The following is a 17,316-nucleotide window of genomic DNA, read 5'->3' as shown; positions in this document are numbered from 1 at the left end:
ATTCAATGGGTAGCAAAAAAAAAAAAAAAAAAAAAAAAAATGTCCTGGTTGCTTTAGCAATGGCTCTGTGTTGGGCTGCATGGGTGGTGCTTGGCGCAGTTTCTGCTGCATGTCTGGGGGGGTCGGGATGCCACAGGCTCCGAGCTGTGGAGTAAAGCTTTGTCAGTCGCATTTCCAGATGTCTGTGTAACTATGGCAGTCGTTCCACTCCCTACAGCTTTGTCCTTCAGTTGTGCACAAATTGAGCTGGATTATCAATACGGACCGATGATCAACCGGTGTAGCTGTAAAGAACAAACCTTGTTATGGTGAGGACAGGTGGATTTTGCAACTATCCTAAAATAAGTCTTCACAGAAAAGAATTGAGTTCATGTTTTAGTCTTTTATCCCCTCTCCTTCCCATGTTTTATGGTCCATGTAAATTGTCTGCTTGTTTTGCATGAAGTGTAGCAGAACTTTATCCTCGTGTATTTTGCTTGTGACAAAACATTATGTTGTTCTAGAGTAGCCTTATTTGTGGTACCTGGACAGGAGTAAAGAGGCTTTACTAAATCTCTTCTTTAGATGGGGGCTGTGGGATCCAGGGTGACTAGAAGAAAGCTAAGTAAATGGCAAAAAAAAAAAAAAAAAAAAAAATCCCACAAATTTTTAAATGATAATAACAATAGAAAGTCATATAAATGCCATTACAATTATACTTTGTGTCTCTGACAATCAAAATAGATTTTTTTGAAAATGACTTTGCTTTAGAATTTTTAAAGGTAAGACAGTGTGCATCTCAAGTTACCATTTTAATCACTCTCAGTGAGTCATTCAGCCAGTATGTGCATCTCTGACGCACTTTTTGAAAACTTGTTCATCATTTGTATCTCGTTTCCTCCCACTACCACCAAGCTCCACCATGGCTCCTGTTGACTATGAAACACGTGCCTGTGTCATGTTTAGTGGGTGTCTGTTGAATGGATGGATGGATGTGGTTAGTGCAGAGCAGTTTGTGAGGAATGGAAAGAATAGATGGAAGGAGACTTAAGATTCAGGAAGTAGTTCAGAAAATAGGAGAAAGAACAGTCCTCATGCTGGGTTCTTTGAAGCATTACTTTAGAGTTGTTGGTATTGACTCTTGTCAACAAACAGGTTTTTAAATTTTAGCCTGTAAACCTGGGGTCATTCATTCTATGCTAAATGCAATTCGTAGGATCAGTCACTGAATGAATAACACAAAATAGAATGTGAAGTGATAGTGTCCACATCTTCCTTTCTCTTCATTACTTTCTTTGCTCACTTGCTTTTTCTCCAGTCCCCAAGCTTTCAAAATGATTTCTTCCCTCAGCCACTTTGAACTAGCCACTTCCTCTTTTTTCACCGGCATTCTGCCTCCTTCTGAGGTGTCAGAACCACACAGGTAAGCAAGAGAGACAGAGTCCATCAGTGATGAGCCACCATGTATGTGAATTGGCTGAATACCTGAGGCACAGTGAGGTGAACTCATTTTGGAAACACCTGTGCTATTGCATCCAGCGAGGAACCAACCAGCAGCAGCAAACACCTCTCACTACTGCATGTCATGCACACACTTGGTACATGCACCCAACACAGCCTCCTCAGGGAACAGAGAGAATGAGGCTTTTCAGGCTCCATTTGTTTAAGTGAACATTTATTATTCTTAGCTGACAGTTGCTTAACCGCAGATTTCTAACAACGCAACTTGGATAACCCTCCTGATTTCTTTTTTCTGTTCAGCAAAACAGAATGCATCCATTTAGAGATGACAGACGAAGTAAATCAATTGAAGAGAGAGAAGAGGAATATCAGAGAGTGAGGGAGAGAATATTTGCACACGATGTGAGTAGTTGTTTTAATTGCCTCTTTAGTGCACTCCTTCCATCAGCAGTAAGGCTTCATCATTTCCCAGACAGCGAGGTGGCAGGAATAAAAAGCCTGGAGCCAAAGAACAAATCAAACCGAAGAAAACTAGAGGTGATTTTGGAGAAGGATCTGGTTCAGGCAAGTGATAGAAACCTAGCCAAGGGTTTGGGCATGTTCTTAGGATATGACTGGTGGGGACACATAGAGAGGTATGATTTTGGTCAGTGATACAGACCTTAAGTACAGAGAGCGGTTGTCAGATTTGAAGAAATGCCTTCACCTCCACATTAGCCAACAGATTACCGACCTAGGGTTGTTTTCTTTTTAATAACAACATTGTACAGGGGAAAGAATTACAAAGAAGAAAGAATCTGTTTATCTCACACACACATCCATATACAATGAGTGTTTTCTGGGTTCTTAGCAAATACGGACGTTTCGTTACACTAAAGTTAGATTGTTTCTCCTCAATTCCAAATCAGATCTGTGATCAGTTTGTCAAGGGAATAATCATAAAACAAATCCCAACAACAACAAAAAAGGTTGGAATTTTTTATCTTTACCCGCTATGGTCAAGATAAAATGCAATTAATTAAACATTGAAAGGTAAAAAAAAAAAAAAAAAAAAAAAAAGAGGCTGGATTTAAACGCAAGGAAAAGGGCAAGCAACTGCCATAGCGTTTTCATTTCATGCAATCATTTAGCAACCTCCTCAAATGATGTGGGTTCTTCACCCTGCCTAAGTAGAAGTGTGAGCTCCTTTGTAAGACTCCGTGGCCAACGCTGCAAGCTTTGCTAAGTCTGGTGGAATATCTGATCTCCTGCTATGATCTGCTTCTGGAGGCCACACAAAGCCAGCCCAGAGAAGTAGGCTTCAGTGCTTGACTTGGAGGAAGACTGCTGTCCTGAAAAGTTTCAGGCCAAAGCCAATTTCTCTGATCTTCCAGCTGGTGCTGGTTCCTTTAATATGAAAGTGCAGGGGAGATTCAACCTCCTCCACCACTGCACTTCTTTCACGTTTATATCCCGCCCCCCCACAACCCCCGCCACCTTTCCTGAACACACTGAAATAGAATTTTGATGATTGGATAATCCAGCTAAGAGCTCTGAAATTAGGAGAGTGAGAGAGTGAGGGAGATGGAAGTTACCATAGTTGGAGGTCTGGATGCAATTTTAGAAGACTCTGCATATGGGTAGGCTACTTAGACTTTTATTATGGTCAGAATTTTAGATAATGCAAAACACAGCCTGACATATGGTGGGCCTTTAATTGTGCTTGGTGGATACAAGAATGAAGTTATGAGAGGATCTATTCCAGTCATAATAGGATAAGGATGCCTACAGTGGCCTGGGAAGTAGCATTTGCCTGTCTGAAGACCTTCATAGAGCTTCATAGAGATAATTTTTTTTGAAAGCTAATTCATTTTTTATTCTTATTCTCTCTCTCCTGCTCTTTCTCCTCAAACACACACACACACGCACGAACACACACACACACACACACACACACACACATACACATACATTTTCCCTCACCCTCTGGTCCTGGCAGGTCAAGTAATTTATGAATGAGTTATGTTGAAAAGAAAATACAAACCCCACCTAAAATGCACAAACAATATTATGCTCTTTTTAAAGTTGTGTCACATTGCTAGACACTTGACAGCTAGGTGACAGAAAGTCTGTCACTGATGCCTGTCTGTGATGAAGATGACGCCTGTGCTGCTTATTTCATTTGCCAACTCTCAGGTCCAAAGAGAGGTCACAGGGAGACAGGGTCTGCATGACTTTCTTTATACATTGCATTTCCCTACAACCTTGTTAACGAGATTAACAGCTGGGGATCTGGGTTGAACATTTTAGGCAAGTGTTGCTATTTGAAGCATCTGTGCCCACATGCTGTATCAACAGTTTTTAAAAAATAAAAGCACATGTAAATGTGAGAAAGCTTAAATGTCAAGCTATTGCCATAGCTTTTTTAATCCATGAAATCATTTGGCAACCTTCTTTAAAATGCTGTGGCTTCTCTCTGTAGGAATGGAGGTGTGAGCCCCTTTGGTAGCCTCTCTAGTGGCCAGCTTTTCTGGCTTTACTAATATGAGTGGAGGACCAGCCTGTTTCTAGCATGCCTTTTAACTTGATATCGTAGGGCAGGGGTTTAAATTGGCATCAGATACCCAGACTATGCTTATAGAAGGGCTTGAAGGATTCAATGAAATCCCAGACATCATTTGCAAATCATGTTCATGAACATGTGTGCATTTTTTAAAGAAATGGTCCCTATTATATATCATATTCTTACAAGTTTCCATAACCCTTAAAAGGTTAAGACCCTTTCTCTTAGAGGGCAAGAAACAACCAGTGTCTTTCTCTCTATCTGTATAGTTCTGCTAGAGATATGTATTCATACCACTGCTATTTTCTATGTGTTAGCTATTTATTGTCTTATAACAAAAAATTCCAAAATTTGGCAGCTGAAAACAAACAAAAAACACTCACAGTTTTTATGGGTCAGGAGTCTGGGAGTGGTTTAGCTGGGTGATTCTAGCTCAAAGTCTTACATGAGGTTGCAGTTAAGCTGTCAACTGAGGCTGCAGTCACCTGAAGGATTGATCAAGTGGTTATCTGCTTTCAAACTCTCTTACATGATTATTGGAAGGCCTCAATTCTTCACTGGCTATAGGCTGGAGATCTCAGTTCCTTACAATGTAGGCTTCGATAGGCTGTTTGGTGTCTTCATGACATGGCAACTAGCTTCCCCTAAGGAAAGTGATTTAAGAGAGAAAGAGAGAGAGAGCCCAAGATGGAAGCCACAGTCTTTTATAACCTAATCTTGGAAATGATATGTCTCCCCAGCTATGTTGTCTTGGACACTCAGATCCACCTTGGAACAATGTGGGAAGTACCACACAAGGTTGTGAATATCAAATGGCAGGGATCATTGGGGGTGACTCTGTTTAAAGAGACTATTACTATATCCTCTATTGACACAAACATAAAGCCAGCACACTTTAGGGGACCTTCATCTAGTACTTCCAGATCCCCAAATGATCATTACCAGTGCCCAAATGGCTGAGGCACAAGATCATTCTTTCATAAGATGATAATTACAGTATATTAAATCAATTAGAGAACAAATGCAAAGAATCCAGCATAAGGAAACTATATTACAGAACTCTAATCTTTTTCATAGCTGGGCTTTAGTTTAGTTTCTTCATCATTTGAAAACGGAGCTAACAAAGCAGCTCTCCTTGGCAATTATTATTTAAGTAGTGGAGTTATTCAAACAGGTTCAAATATTGCTTAAATGTATTGTTTTGCTACTTGAAGTAAAAGTAGAGAGTTCAGAAATACTTCCTAGTATTTACAATTTAGCAACAGTCAAATTTATTGTAATATCAGAGACATTCTTGAATATTGTCCAAATATATCTTGGTGTCTAAGGGGCGTGTGTTTGTGTGCATGGTGTGTGTGTATGTGTGTGACAGAGAGTGACTGAGACAGAGAGAGAGAGAGAGTACTTTTGTATGCAGGCACATAAAATATGTGAGTTGCTTTGGGGATTTTCCAGAAACAAATTCAAATCCACTTTGAGAATTTTGACATCTTGAGATAAGACACATTTCTTCATTATTTGAGAACTAAATAGTTGTAAGTCAAAACAACAATTTAGAATTTAGTACCCAAATAATAAATGTATTTTTTTGTAGTCAGTATATTTGAAATGTTCTTTTTTCCTTTGGCAAAACTTTATATTTAGGCTTATTTTATGGTTAATTCTATGCAATGTAACTGACTTTGGAAAGGTTAAATTGATAAAGTAATACACTTGAGAAGGTATGTTTTGCCTGGAGGCTAATTTCTGAAGGATATTTGTGTATAAATAGGGATTCAGTGAAGAGTTCATCTGTGGTCCTCCTAGCATATGCTGGGACTCCTCTTCAGTGGGAATGGGTGATAAGGGCATGTGGTGCCACCAGAGTTGAGGGTGGGATGTGGGAGAGAACTCTATAACCCATTAAGCAAAATCATTTTTCTTCTTTTAAAAAGAAGCAAGCCTTTTATATCCAAAAATGCATATAAGTGACAGCTTTGAATGTTGCACTTAATTACTGTGACAATTTTATCTTTCTCTGCTATTAAAATTTGCAAGTTATTAATACTACTTTAAAAAAAGTTTATTTTCATCAGCTACTGAATCACAGCCCATAACCATATCTATCTTATTTATGAAAATGTAGTTGAGGGGATAATGAGATAATTTTTAAGAAACTTTCCAAAGAAATCAGAGAAATACTCGAGATGTTATTGGGAAAGGTATTTTTTATTTAAAAAAAAAATTTTTGAGACAGGGTCTCTGTTGCTTGGAGTACAGTGGCATGATCTCGGCTCACTGCAACCTCTAGCTCCTGGGCTCAAGTGATTCTCTCACCTCAGTCTACCAATAGCTGGAACCACAGGTGTGCACCACCATGCCCTGCTAATTTTTGTATTTTTTTGTAAAGACAGGGTTTCGCCATGTTGCCCAGGCTGGTCTCGAACTCCTGAGCTCAGGCGATCTGCCTGCCTTGGCCTCCCAAAGTGCTGAGATTATAAGTGTGAGCCACCACTTTGGCACGGGCAAGGTATCTTTGACTTACTTGTATCTTACTTTTTAATACAGAGTTTGGGGTTCTTAACTTTTCCCCTGATGCTATTACATTGAGTCTGAAGAGGTCACTATGTCTTTAATTAACTCCTTCAGAGAAATAGAGTCTCAATAATTCCAATATCCAGACAAAACATTATAAACACAATCAACTGGTTTGCAATTATGAGAGCTGAAAAGTGGCAACGTATAAACTCATAATGTATATCTGAGCTAACCTCACTTTCTTTTACATACCTTACTTAACTCCAGCCAATAGTAAAACCAAATTAAAGGAAATAAAAGAAGTCAGGACATTTAGTGTACTGTAAAGAGCCCTTCATAGGAATGCCAATGGCACATCATTTTTCCTTGTTTCCCTTTCATATATAAATGTCAAGATTTTTAAAAAGGTATTTTCCAAAAAGCTTTACTTTTAATTGTCTCTTTTTGCTTTTTCTTAAATGAGGTTTTCGCACACTTGAAATTCAGGATGCATGTTAAGTGCAGAAAGGTTAAAGCATAAACTATTCTAGAGACACCTTCACTGAAATGCTCATAACACTGAGGAAACCCCATGTCTAAATCTAGCCCTTTGACTTAATGGAAGGAAATTATTTCTCTAGCAAAATGAAAATAGAAACCAATATTCTGCTTGCCTCTCAGAAGTGGTTACATTAGCAGAAACTTTTAAGTCAATAATTGGTTATTGAAAGGTTATTATTACTTCTTTAGCTTTATTTTATCTTAAAATTGACCTGTTAAGTTTCTGTTTATCCCTTTAACAGGTCATTTATTCATCATTTGGAAAATCTACATGTATAGCAGGATGTGTATTTATTTATGTTTAGAAACTCAAGTACTTTGGAAATGGTTTTGTGTTACTTCCTAAATACAGTCACCCTATTATAGGATCACACCACCATATCTTGTCTAGACTTCTCTTTTCTATTTGTTTAAATTTAATTTGATCCACCTTTCCTCAGCATGTAATAGTAATGGATTTTATCCTCCCTACATTGTGCATAAACACAAGATAGAAGAGAAATGAATGTTCGGTGAATAGAAGCTAAGAAGAAAGTCATTGATTTTCTATGTGAAAAACTGGAAAATATTAGATGGAGCTTGATTTTTTTTAATTAGCTTGTCTTCTGGCCTTCCCCTCTTACTTAAGAATAATAATTGATGGCATTTCTTCAATTTTGAGAGTCTTGCAGTCAATGTCTTTATTTCGTGAGAGTTTATCATTACCAGGTAATAATTTCAGGATTGTAGCTTTATGGCTCTCCCATTCTTAGGTGGATCGTATGGAGTTTGCATGCTCTGCTTTGATTTGAACCCTTTCCCTTGGCTTTTGTTGGTTGGTGGCTGCAACTCTGCAGCTCCAGAAGAAACCACTAGCTCAGAATCCGACGGCCACACGTTTCTCCAGCGGTTTCATTCACATTTCTCTTCTTCCGACCTCCATGCCGAACAGACTAAACCTAAAATCCGGAGACGCCCTGAAGGAAAAATACCCTCTGCGGCATGAGAATTGCTTACTTTTCTAATCCTAACCTACCTTTTTCCTTTTTTATTTCTATCTTTTGTACCTATTTTTCTTAATTCTTTTCCCCTATGAGGGGCAAATTAGTTTTAAAATCAGGCAAGTATTTGGGATCCCTCAGCATATCCAGAACGTCTGATCCAATGCCTTTTTTTATTTTTCAGTCAGTTTGCTCCCAGGAAAGCCTTTTTGTGGAAAACAGGTAAAATAAAATTTACTTTTCCCTGTCTTTAGAGGAACAACGTCTGTCATGTGTGTCCTGTATATTCATAAATATATATCCCATATATAAGTGTGTGCTTGAATATATGTATTAGCAAATACATATATCTATGCGTACACACATATATATTCACATGTTTATGTTATTTAACACATCTAAAAATTATCTAATTTGGAAAAAATTTTCCCTCAGTTAATTCCAAACAGAATTGTAAAAATTTTTCTCATTTAAAGTCTCAATTTCCGGTCCTTGCAAAGGTAAACTTCCTATTACCTTCACCAGGCATTAAGAATAATAAATATTGAGACATCACAGGAACTTGCAGTTTCATTGGCTTATTTAGCAGTCCGCTGGAAGCATGCATATATTTGGTATTGTTGGCCACTTCCTGTGCCCTATAATGATATATAGCTATACAAGTAACGATTGGAATAATATTCTTTCCAGTTTTTTTATTCTAAACAATCTATTCATCTTCATAAAAGACTTGACCTTGAAAATCTTATCTAAACTGGCCTAGATTTAGCAGTGTACCTGGCATAGGAGTTAGTAGGGGGAGGTAGTTGTAAAATAAATGGGTTATAACATTTAAAGAAAATCTTGGAGATAAGAGCAAAATTTTTCAAACTTAATATACACGCTTCAAAAATCATTCTAAATTGACATATATATTAAAATACCCCATTGATTTAATTGCAGATACTCAGGGCAAATTAAGGAATCCACATTAACTGCACTAATCACATTTAAGAGGCATCAAAATGGGCAACTTGATTGGAAAATATGGTGTCTATAAATAAAGTGGTGGTTAATTTTATTTCAGGGGTTTGCTTAATGGGTATTCCTATACCATTGATTAAAATGGATACTGATTAAATGCCAGTACTCAGAGAAATTTAAACTGGGCATTAAAGATGATTGGCTTTAAAAATTCCATCATTCATATTTGCAGTTGGAAATCTTCAAGTAAGGTGACTAAACCCCTTAATAGAATAATCTCTTTTAGAAGAGGAGATAAAATTGAGAAACACATAAAAGGGATTCACAGAAAACTTCAAAGTCCATATATATTTAGAGAAATATTCCCTGTTTACATTAAAACCAACCATCTATAAGCATTGACATCTTGCAGGTGATTCTAAAGGATTCCAAAAATACTCTATCTTTGCCAAAAAGATTAAGTGAGCATTTACAATTCAGATTCATGGGAAACCTTATCCTCTAGTCTCCTAGCCAATGATTTTCACTATCTTCCTCCCTAATCTTACCCATTTACATTTGAGTATCCCTTATATTATATTGGATTATATTCAACGTTACAATAATTGGTCACATATATATGTATTGCATATGTTAACAGGTCTTGATGGTCCTGGAAACCAAAAATCGAATTAAGTGACTTCCCCCCAAAAATAAATACATTTCTTGGATACCGACCTCTGGAATGCCAGTATTTCATTATCCCAAAATATAAAGAATAGTTTTAATATATTACTCTAAAAAACACTACTAATATATGTAATTAAATCTCTATTATATCTATATCAATCTCTTTTCTCCTTTTCTATTCCCTCTACTTCCTCTTTCCTTCCTTTCCCCTTGCCTAGCATCAATGTCTTAATCCTAGGGTAGAGATCTTAATCCTATCAAACTGCCATTAATTTATTATGGCAAAATTCAATATCGTGTAAAGAAATCTTTGTATGGGATTGATTTGTGCTGTAGTAGAGTACACATCCATTTAACACAAGGCATTTAGTACCCTTAGGTTTTATATCATAAAAATCATGTTTTTCATTTCCAGTAGGCTCTTGGAAGACAGTAACATATGCAATGAGACCTATAAGAAAAGACAGCTGTTTCGGTTGGTATGGTTTACTTTCTTAAACTGTGTTTTTTTCAGATTATGTGGTAGAATCAATGTTCAATATTAGTGTACTTGTGTAAAAGATATCTGTTTATTTTTTAAAGTCCAGTTATTTCTTTGTAAATCTTATTACATAACTAGTATGGAAGTCATACTGGGTGGTATGAGATATGCGACTGGCAATCTCTCACTTTGTCTGCAATTCATTAGGGTTCTTCTAGTTTTCTGCTTTTCCGGGGCTAACTTTGGTAGCACACTGTTTTAATTTTCCCAAATTAACTTTAGTAAATTACTCTGAGTTAAATTTTCCCTGACAGATTGCAACTGTACGTACATTCTCAACACTGGAAAATAAATCAATGATAGCCCTATTTGGGTAACTAACTTTTAATTTTATCTGTTATAATATTTGAAACAGTGTGTTTTCAAGGGTGAATTTTATTTCTAAAGAAAGATATGAGGTTCCTTCCAATTATAATGACCTACTTAAATTAAAATCTCTGTGGGCTAAGGGGAAAGGATGATAATTTTTTTTTAAGTTCTATACTAGACTAGAAGCTCTATGAAAGCAGAGGGACCATACCCATTTTCTCACTGCTCTATTCAGTGTATATCTGACATTGACATCCATTGTAGAGCAAAGTGTGCACAGTACTATAAGTATACTCAGTATCCACTATATATATTTAATGTGTTAATGTGTTTACGAATGTTAGGATTTACCTCCATTGTAGGAATTATTACAAGAACAACAACAACAAAAACTCTTACCCGCTTGAAAGAAAATACTAAGAAAAGTAGATGAATGTTGAAAGAGTGCGTTTTTGCAATAAGTCTGGACTTTAGAACTCATTATGAGTAAAGTTAATTTATCCTATACTTTGATTGAAACAAAAAACAGAAGCTTCTTTTTGGACTTCCCTCACTTTTCCAGATTGAACTATGAAGTTTATGAAATCTTCCTTATGTGTCATTAGACAATGAATTTTCTTTTTCACACTTGAAGATTTAAGAAAATAACTTTGCACTTCTTTTGAAAACTCAGAGAAAAGCTAAAATTTACCATTACTCCTGTGCTCACACACTATGACCTAGTTTGTTTAGGCCAATATAGATAAAACATGGGTTCTTGTCCCCTAAAGGCCAATTAGTTTTACATAATCCCAAATCTGTCCCCAAGCTAGATCTACCATATACTCAGGTTAGCCATCCCAAATATGGATTTCATCACTCACCCAAATCACCAAGCACAGAAACTCAGAAAGGTAACTTAGCACAAAGTCATTCACACAATTGTAAAAGCAATTCAAGATATACATCATCCTTAACCTGTGCAAAAAAGATACATTTAGACATGAAAAATAAATATTTTCAGTTGTGTTAATCAGCACAGAAGCAGAGCTTAAAAGATATGCTTTATAACTACCTTGGGATGAAGTTCTAGTTACTTACAAGAGGGCCAGCTCCAATGACCAGATATCTCATTACTACCGTCTTCCTGGATTCCAGTAGGCGAGGACCAAGACTGGGCTTAGGAGAGAAGGGAAGACACCTGTGCATGTGGTTTTCTACAATGCCTATGATCCCACACCCAAACAGATTTGGAATTCAATACGGGACCTCACTTCACCGCTGTTAAGATGATAGTGCAGTATAAAGTAGAGACGTACAAAATATATTTTAATGTATAAATACCTAGGAATCATAAATTAGAATTAAACATTATTTTTGAATCTCATTAATGCTAACTCCCTAAAGCAGCAACTTAAATTTTCATTTTTAAATGCACAGATTGTGGCTTAGGACAGTGATTTGAGCTAGTGAGGTACAGGCAGAGAAGTTAAAGAAATCTTAGGTTGCCTTATTGAGCAGGCGATGTGGCATAAGTCTAAAGGAGCTTCTCATAGCTCTAAAAAAAAAGCTCTACAAGGGAGAAAGGTATAGACTAAAACACACTAAATTGAACCCAGAAATAGTGGTGACTGCCTTCTTTACCCAAAAGGCTCAATCACACAGGTATTTACAGGAAGTCTGGATTCCTGCCATGGAAGTGCAGAGTTCATGGCTAAAGAGATAATTGAAGCAGAATTAGTAATGAGAACAAGAGATCACCCTCATATGGAGAGCTTCCATCTCACGCATCTTGTACTCTGAGGCTAAGCACCACTCCCAAATCATCAAGCCAGTGTTTTTCTATAATAAATATTTTAAATTAGCTGCAAATGAGATTATTGTCACATTTCTGGTGCATTCACAGTTGCTAAATAATGATTTTGCTAGAGTTTGTAAAAGACAGTTTGACATAATCATGATTATGGGAGAAGAATGAAGTTGAATTTGGAGATTTAAAGAGAAGACAATCAGAAATGGAACACCAAGCCATTGAAAAGGCTATTCATTTCTCCGCTCTATCTCCCATGGCTTTCTTGAATTTCAAAGGAGTTTAAGAGGTAAAGCCACCTGGTCATTGGTGAAGGTCTGGTCGTTCATACCTACAACTTGGTTTTCATCAAGTGGTTCTTATTTCTAAAACCAGTCATCCCTGTGGTACTGAGAACAGAGAGAATGTTTGTAAAATACTAATAGAGGATGGCAGGGCACTGAGTATTTTCATCTAACCTTCCACTCGAAAGTGCTTTTCGTTTTGTGAAAATTCTGTACCTCTTCCTCCCTTTGCTTTACAAAGTTCCTGTCACAAATCAATTATTTCATTTTTATTTCTTGGATCCATTTACCTTCTTATGTTTGGCTGAAATAAAAGAAAAAGTTGAGTGAGTAAATTTAAAGCAACACTTAAATTTTTCTTTGTAGTCTGTACAATTTTGTCAGTGAGTATTTCAATCACATGTGTGCACTTCAAACATCTCAACAGCACATTATTGTCTTTAAAATATTTTTCAATGAAGCTACCAATGACATCTGAGAGATTTGAATCAAGGCTTAAATATGCCGCATTGCAAATATGAATTAGGTGTTATATTTACTGATCGAGATTTATATTCCCTTTACTTATTTATAATCCATTAAAATCTTAAGGTATTTTACTGATGCATTATTTTTATCTTCAAAGAAAACTTTGAATTTATTAACAAAGTTATGCTTTAGACAGATTGGAAACCAATGAAAGTGCAAATTTCATCAATTTTCTCTATAAAGCACATGTAACTTTGCATATTTCTGAGAGATGCTCTAAAGTCTTCAAACTTCATTTCTGACTATTGGATCTCTTCCTTTTTCTATTTGAAGTTTGAACAATTGTGTTCTTTCACCTGAGGAGCTTTTTTTGTTATTTCCATTGTTCCCCTTGGAAAGTTTTGTGTCAGTGTATAGTGTTTACACTGTTGTTATTTTCAAAAGTTTTTCTACATGAAAAGAATTAAAGGGTTCTTTCCTCTGACCATGAAGGTTAAACTCTGGGCAAAATTCTTACCATAGGTTAATAGAGTAATTTCCGTGATTTCTACACTATCTGTCAAAGCCTTGGTGATTTCAGATGTGTATCTCATAAAGCTGGAATATGAATTAACAGCTTCTCTGGATCTGTGTGCATTTTTCCATTGACAATTATTTTGTGCTAAAGAGAGAGGAAAAGTCTCCTTTGGTGGGAGTTACTTTTAGAATCATTGAAGATCACAATTACTTCTGAACATTAATTAATTATTGATTTGAGTCAGGAGAACTTATCCCCCTACTCTCTTTGCAAGAAAAATTAACAATTACATTTTATACCATGTCTTTCTAGTTGTTTCTCCTTCACCGACAGAGGGATCATGTGACATTTCTAGGTTTGGTTTTTCTGTTAGTAACCTGTGTGTTATGTGTGATGTTATGTCTATACATCATCAAAGTATTTGTAACACTGGGAGGCAACTGGTTTAATGAAAAGGGTTGGTAGGAAGGGTCTTGTGTGGATGACCTTCCAAGGAAAGCCTTGCTGTGTGCCTACCCACACCATTCACGTAAGGTAATCCTGTCCCTGTGCATCTTTCTGGTGGTCATACTCCAGGGGCAACAGAGATGGCTCGGGGAGAACATCCGGGAGTCGACAGAGCAGCTCAGAAAATGAACTCAAGTGGTCTGACCACCAAAGGGCCTGGAGCAGCACAGACTCCGACAGTTCCAACCGCAATCTAAAGCCCGCCATGACCAAGACGGCGAGTTTTGGGGGCATCACGGTGCTGACCAGGGGTGACAGCACTTCCAGTACCAGGAGTACCGGGAAGCTGTCCAAAGCAGGTAGTTAGTACTGAATGTGTTTATGTCCTGTGGTATTTTTTGGATTCTACACAAGCCATATGGTCACCATTCCCTCTGACTTTCAGTTGACTGATAATGATGATATTAATCACAGGGATAGCTGGAAAGAAGGTACAATTTAAATAGGCTACTGCCTCTTTCCAGTTATGTGCCTAGGTCAAGTTATTAACCTCTCCAAGCTTCAGTTTTCTAATCTATAAAATGTAGGTTATGTAATGCTATTCAAACCCAGCTCAGTAGACTTAGTGTTTGTGTATTTAAGTACTTAAGTTTACTTACCTAATTTAAATTTACTCAGTAAACTTAAGTTTAAATTGCATTATTTATATAAAAATGATTACCGTGGCACTTGCATTACAGTAACTACCTAGCAAAAGTTTGCTATTGCTTTTAAATTTAATAATATTAATTATTCCTTAAAAACACACTGTACAATAATTATAATATTAATAGCTTTTGTTCTTGCATTGGAAGGCTGTTAGTACGATCCTGGGCCTGTTTTTTTTTAACCATCCTGTGCCTCTGTTTTCTTCACTTGATAAATAGAAATAATAATAGTACCTATATTGTAGAAATATTATGAAGACTAAAAGAGTCAGTATACACAAGGCAACTTGAATAATGTCTGACAAGTTATAAGCTCCCAATAAACTCTATCCTTATTCATTTTTGTTATTGCCATTTAATGTTTGCACCCCTGCTTTGCAGATAAGACAGGTGAGTGTCAGAAAGGTTTAGAATTTCCAAGTTACCAGGTGCTTGTATCTTTTTTTCCAAGCGAAGCAAATAACGTGATTCTGAAGTAGGTTGTTCAAGTTTGCATGAACAGTCTTTGGAAGGTGAGTGATAATGAGAGATCTAGGAGAGCCATTAACTTGAAACAACTTTAAACTGATGGAAGCATACACCATGATGCTTACATGAGTCTGCAAAATGCCCTCATGGTCTGCCATTTCTAGCTCTTCTGTCTCCCAAAGATTATTCTCTATTGTTTTTGAATTATTTTCGAATGTTCACAATTAAAATACTTCCTAAAATCTCAGGAAGGTGACAAATGACCGTTCACTGGCACTCCATGAGCTGAAGTTGGTGATTTTAGTATGTAATTGTTTTTGCTTTGTTTTGGTTCTGTCCTAGAAAATCAAATACCCTGACACTCTCTTGGGTGGGGGGGTTGAGAGTTGTGATTCCGTCGTATGCTCTGTGTGACAGATTGTACAGGTGGAGCATTCAGGATCCTGAAGTGACAGGTGAGTGGGAGGCCAAGGCAGGAGTGGGATGAAGAATGGAGAACCCCAGTTAGAGTTTAGACACGGGCTGCCCTGGACTGTGGATATTTTCCCAATTAAACTTTACACTCATGTTAGGTCCTAGGGGTTCCCCACCTCCATGCAAAATCTGGGTTCATTTGCTGATGGTTTAACATAATTAGGTTGTTGACAAATTCCTCCTAAAAATTATCGCACATTTTTCTATATAAGGAGAAAGATAACAGCATTTAGTTACAGTCACTACATAATACACACACCCTGATTCTCAGAAAGATTCAGATGGGTTCACACTGCCTCTCTGCAATTTTTATTCACTAATTGGTGAGTTCTTGATTTCTTACTCTAATTAATTGCTCTCATATTCCACTATTGTAGCAACCGAAGTAAAGAAAATCCACTGTGGTACACTTGAGCTCTTGTAAACTAAGATAGGTTTAATAGTTTTAAATTTCCTTAAGATGCGAAAACCAAGTACTATAAATGGTGCACTTAAAAATTCCAGCACACCAAGAGAGCTCTTAAAATTTTTAAATTAATAGTCATTCTCCATGCACCAACCCCCAATCGCTTCCAAAGCAAAGCTCTTTGGAAACATTTAAAACACTTCAAAAATGTTAAAATGCCATGTTCTTTGAAGAATGATTAGAGATTGTAAGTGCTTCAGATTTTTTGTTCTTTTAATCTAAGTGTCTCCATTTGAAAACTTGTCAAAGTGCAGGCATGGAAAGGGAATAAAAACTTAAAGAAGATCAAGGTAGGATGTCAAAACAAACTTACAATTTCCCAAGATGGATTGATGAAGCAAAGCTGTCAGTTTTGCTGTCATGGAGCTTCAGAAGAGCACCAGTTTTCAGTTTTCTACCTAATTGTTCACAGTGGAATTGCAAACTTTTTTTATGACCTTTTAGAAACCAAGTCTGGAGTTGTGACATTTAAGTTACTCTTCTCCTCTTCTGAGAACATAGATTCTAGCTTTAAATGGATAATAATGAGACTTTTTCCATGTTGGAAACACGTTTTCCTACATTTTGGAAGGAAGCATATTACCGAAGTATGAATGTACAAGCACATTCTCTTGAGGCCTGGGCTGTCCACCAGATGCCCAGCATACATTTCTGGAGGGAGATGATGTGATTGTATCCTCCTTACCGAAAGCACTTGAATGATACCTGCACGGCAACCTCAGCTGTTTTTTGTTAACAGCAATGTGGTTGAGATATAAGAGTATGACATCTGTTGCTTACCACATTGGCCTAGCTATACTGTCACTATTGTTCCCCCATCTGGATCTTCAAAGCAGGGTTTCTCAACTTTAGCTCCATCAGAATCACCCAAAGGATTGGTTAAATCCCAGATTGCAACACTCACCCACAGAGTTTCTGAGCCTGAAGGTCTAGGATGGGGCCTGAGAATTTGTATTTCCAACAAGTTCCCAGTTGATGCCGATGCTGCTTGCCTGGGAACCACACTTCAAAAACAACTGCTCTAGAGAAATGAAATGTTCTTTTTTTGTTTGTTTTAATGATTTTAGGTGGTCTGGCTTGTTGTTTTCTGGATGCAGGGCTATTCCTGCTATTGTCACATTCCTTGCCTACATCCTGGAGTATTTTTTGATCCAATGCAAGACACCCCGTGTTTCTACCGCTTCCTTTTCTTTGT

General features: G+C 37.0%; 1 protein-coding gene across 50 annotated transcripts in view; it reads left to right on the top strand.

The window, feature by feature from the left end:
* ARPP21 (cAMP regulated phosphoprotein 21) overlaps nucleotides 1-17,316 on the top strand; it is a 155,789-nt gene that overhangs the window by 68,688 nt on the left and 69,785 nt on the right. For 11 of the 50 annotated variants that reach the window (XM_077991281.1, XM_077991260.1, XM_077991253.1 and 8 more), the window contains 4 exons: nucleotides 1,741-1,842; nucleotides 8,204-8,241; nucleotides 10,067-10,126; nucleotides 14,136-14,365. In XM_077991281.1, coding sequence (XP_077847407.1) covers nucleotides 1,741-1,842; nucleotides 8,204-8,241; nucleotides 10,067-10,126; nucleotides 14,136-14,365 — 430 coding nt within the window. Of the gene's footprint in view, nucleotides 1-1,740; nucleotides 1,843-8,203; nucleotides 8,242-10,066; nucleotides 10,127-14,135; nucleotides 14,369-17,316 lie in introns of all 50 variants that reach the window. The other 39 variants (XM_077991273.1, XM_015132443.3, XM_028843583.2 and 36 more) reach the window with 9 other exon arrangements.

Source organism: Macaca mulatta, chromosome 2 (assembly GCF_049350105.2).
Source record: "Macaca mulatta isolate MMU2019108-1 chromosome 2, T2T-MMU8v2.0, whole genome shotgun sequence".
Taxonomy (NCBI): domain Eukaryota; kingdom Metazoa; phylum Chordata; class Mammalia; order Primates; family Cercopithecidae; genus Macaca; species Macaca mulatta.
This window is presented reverse-complemented; position numbering and strand designations above follow the sequence as displayed.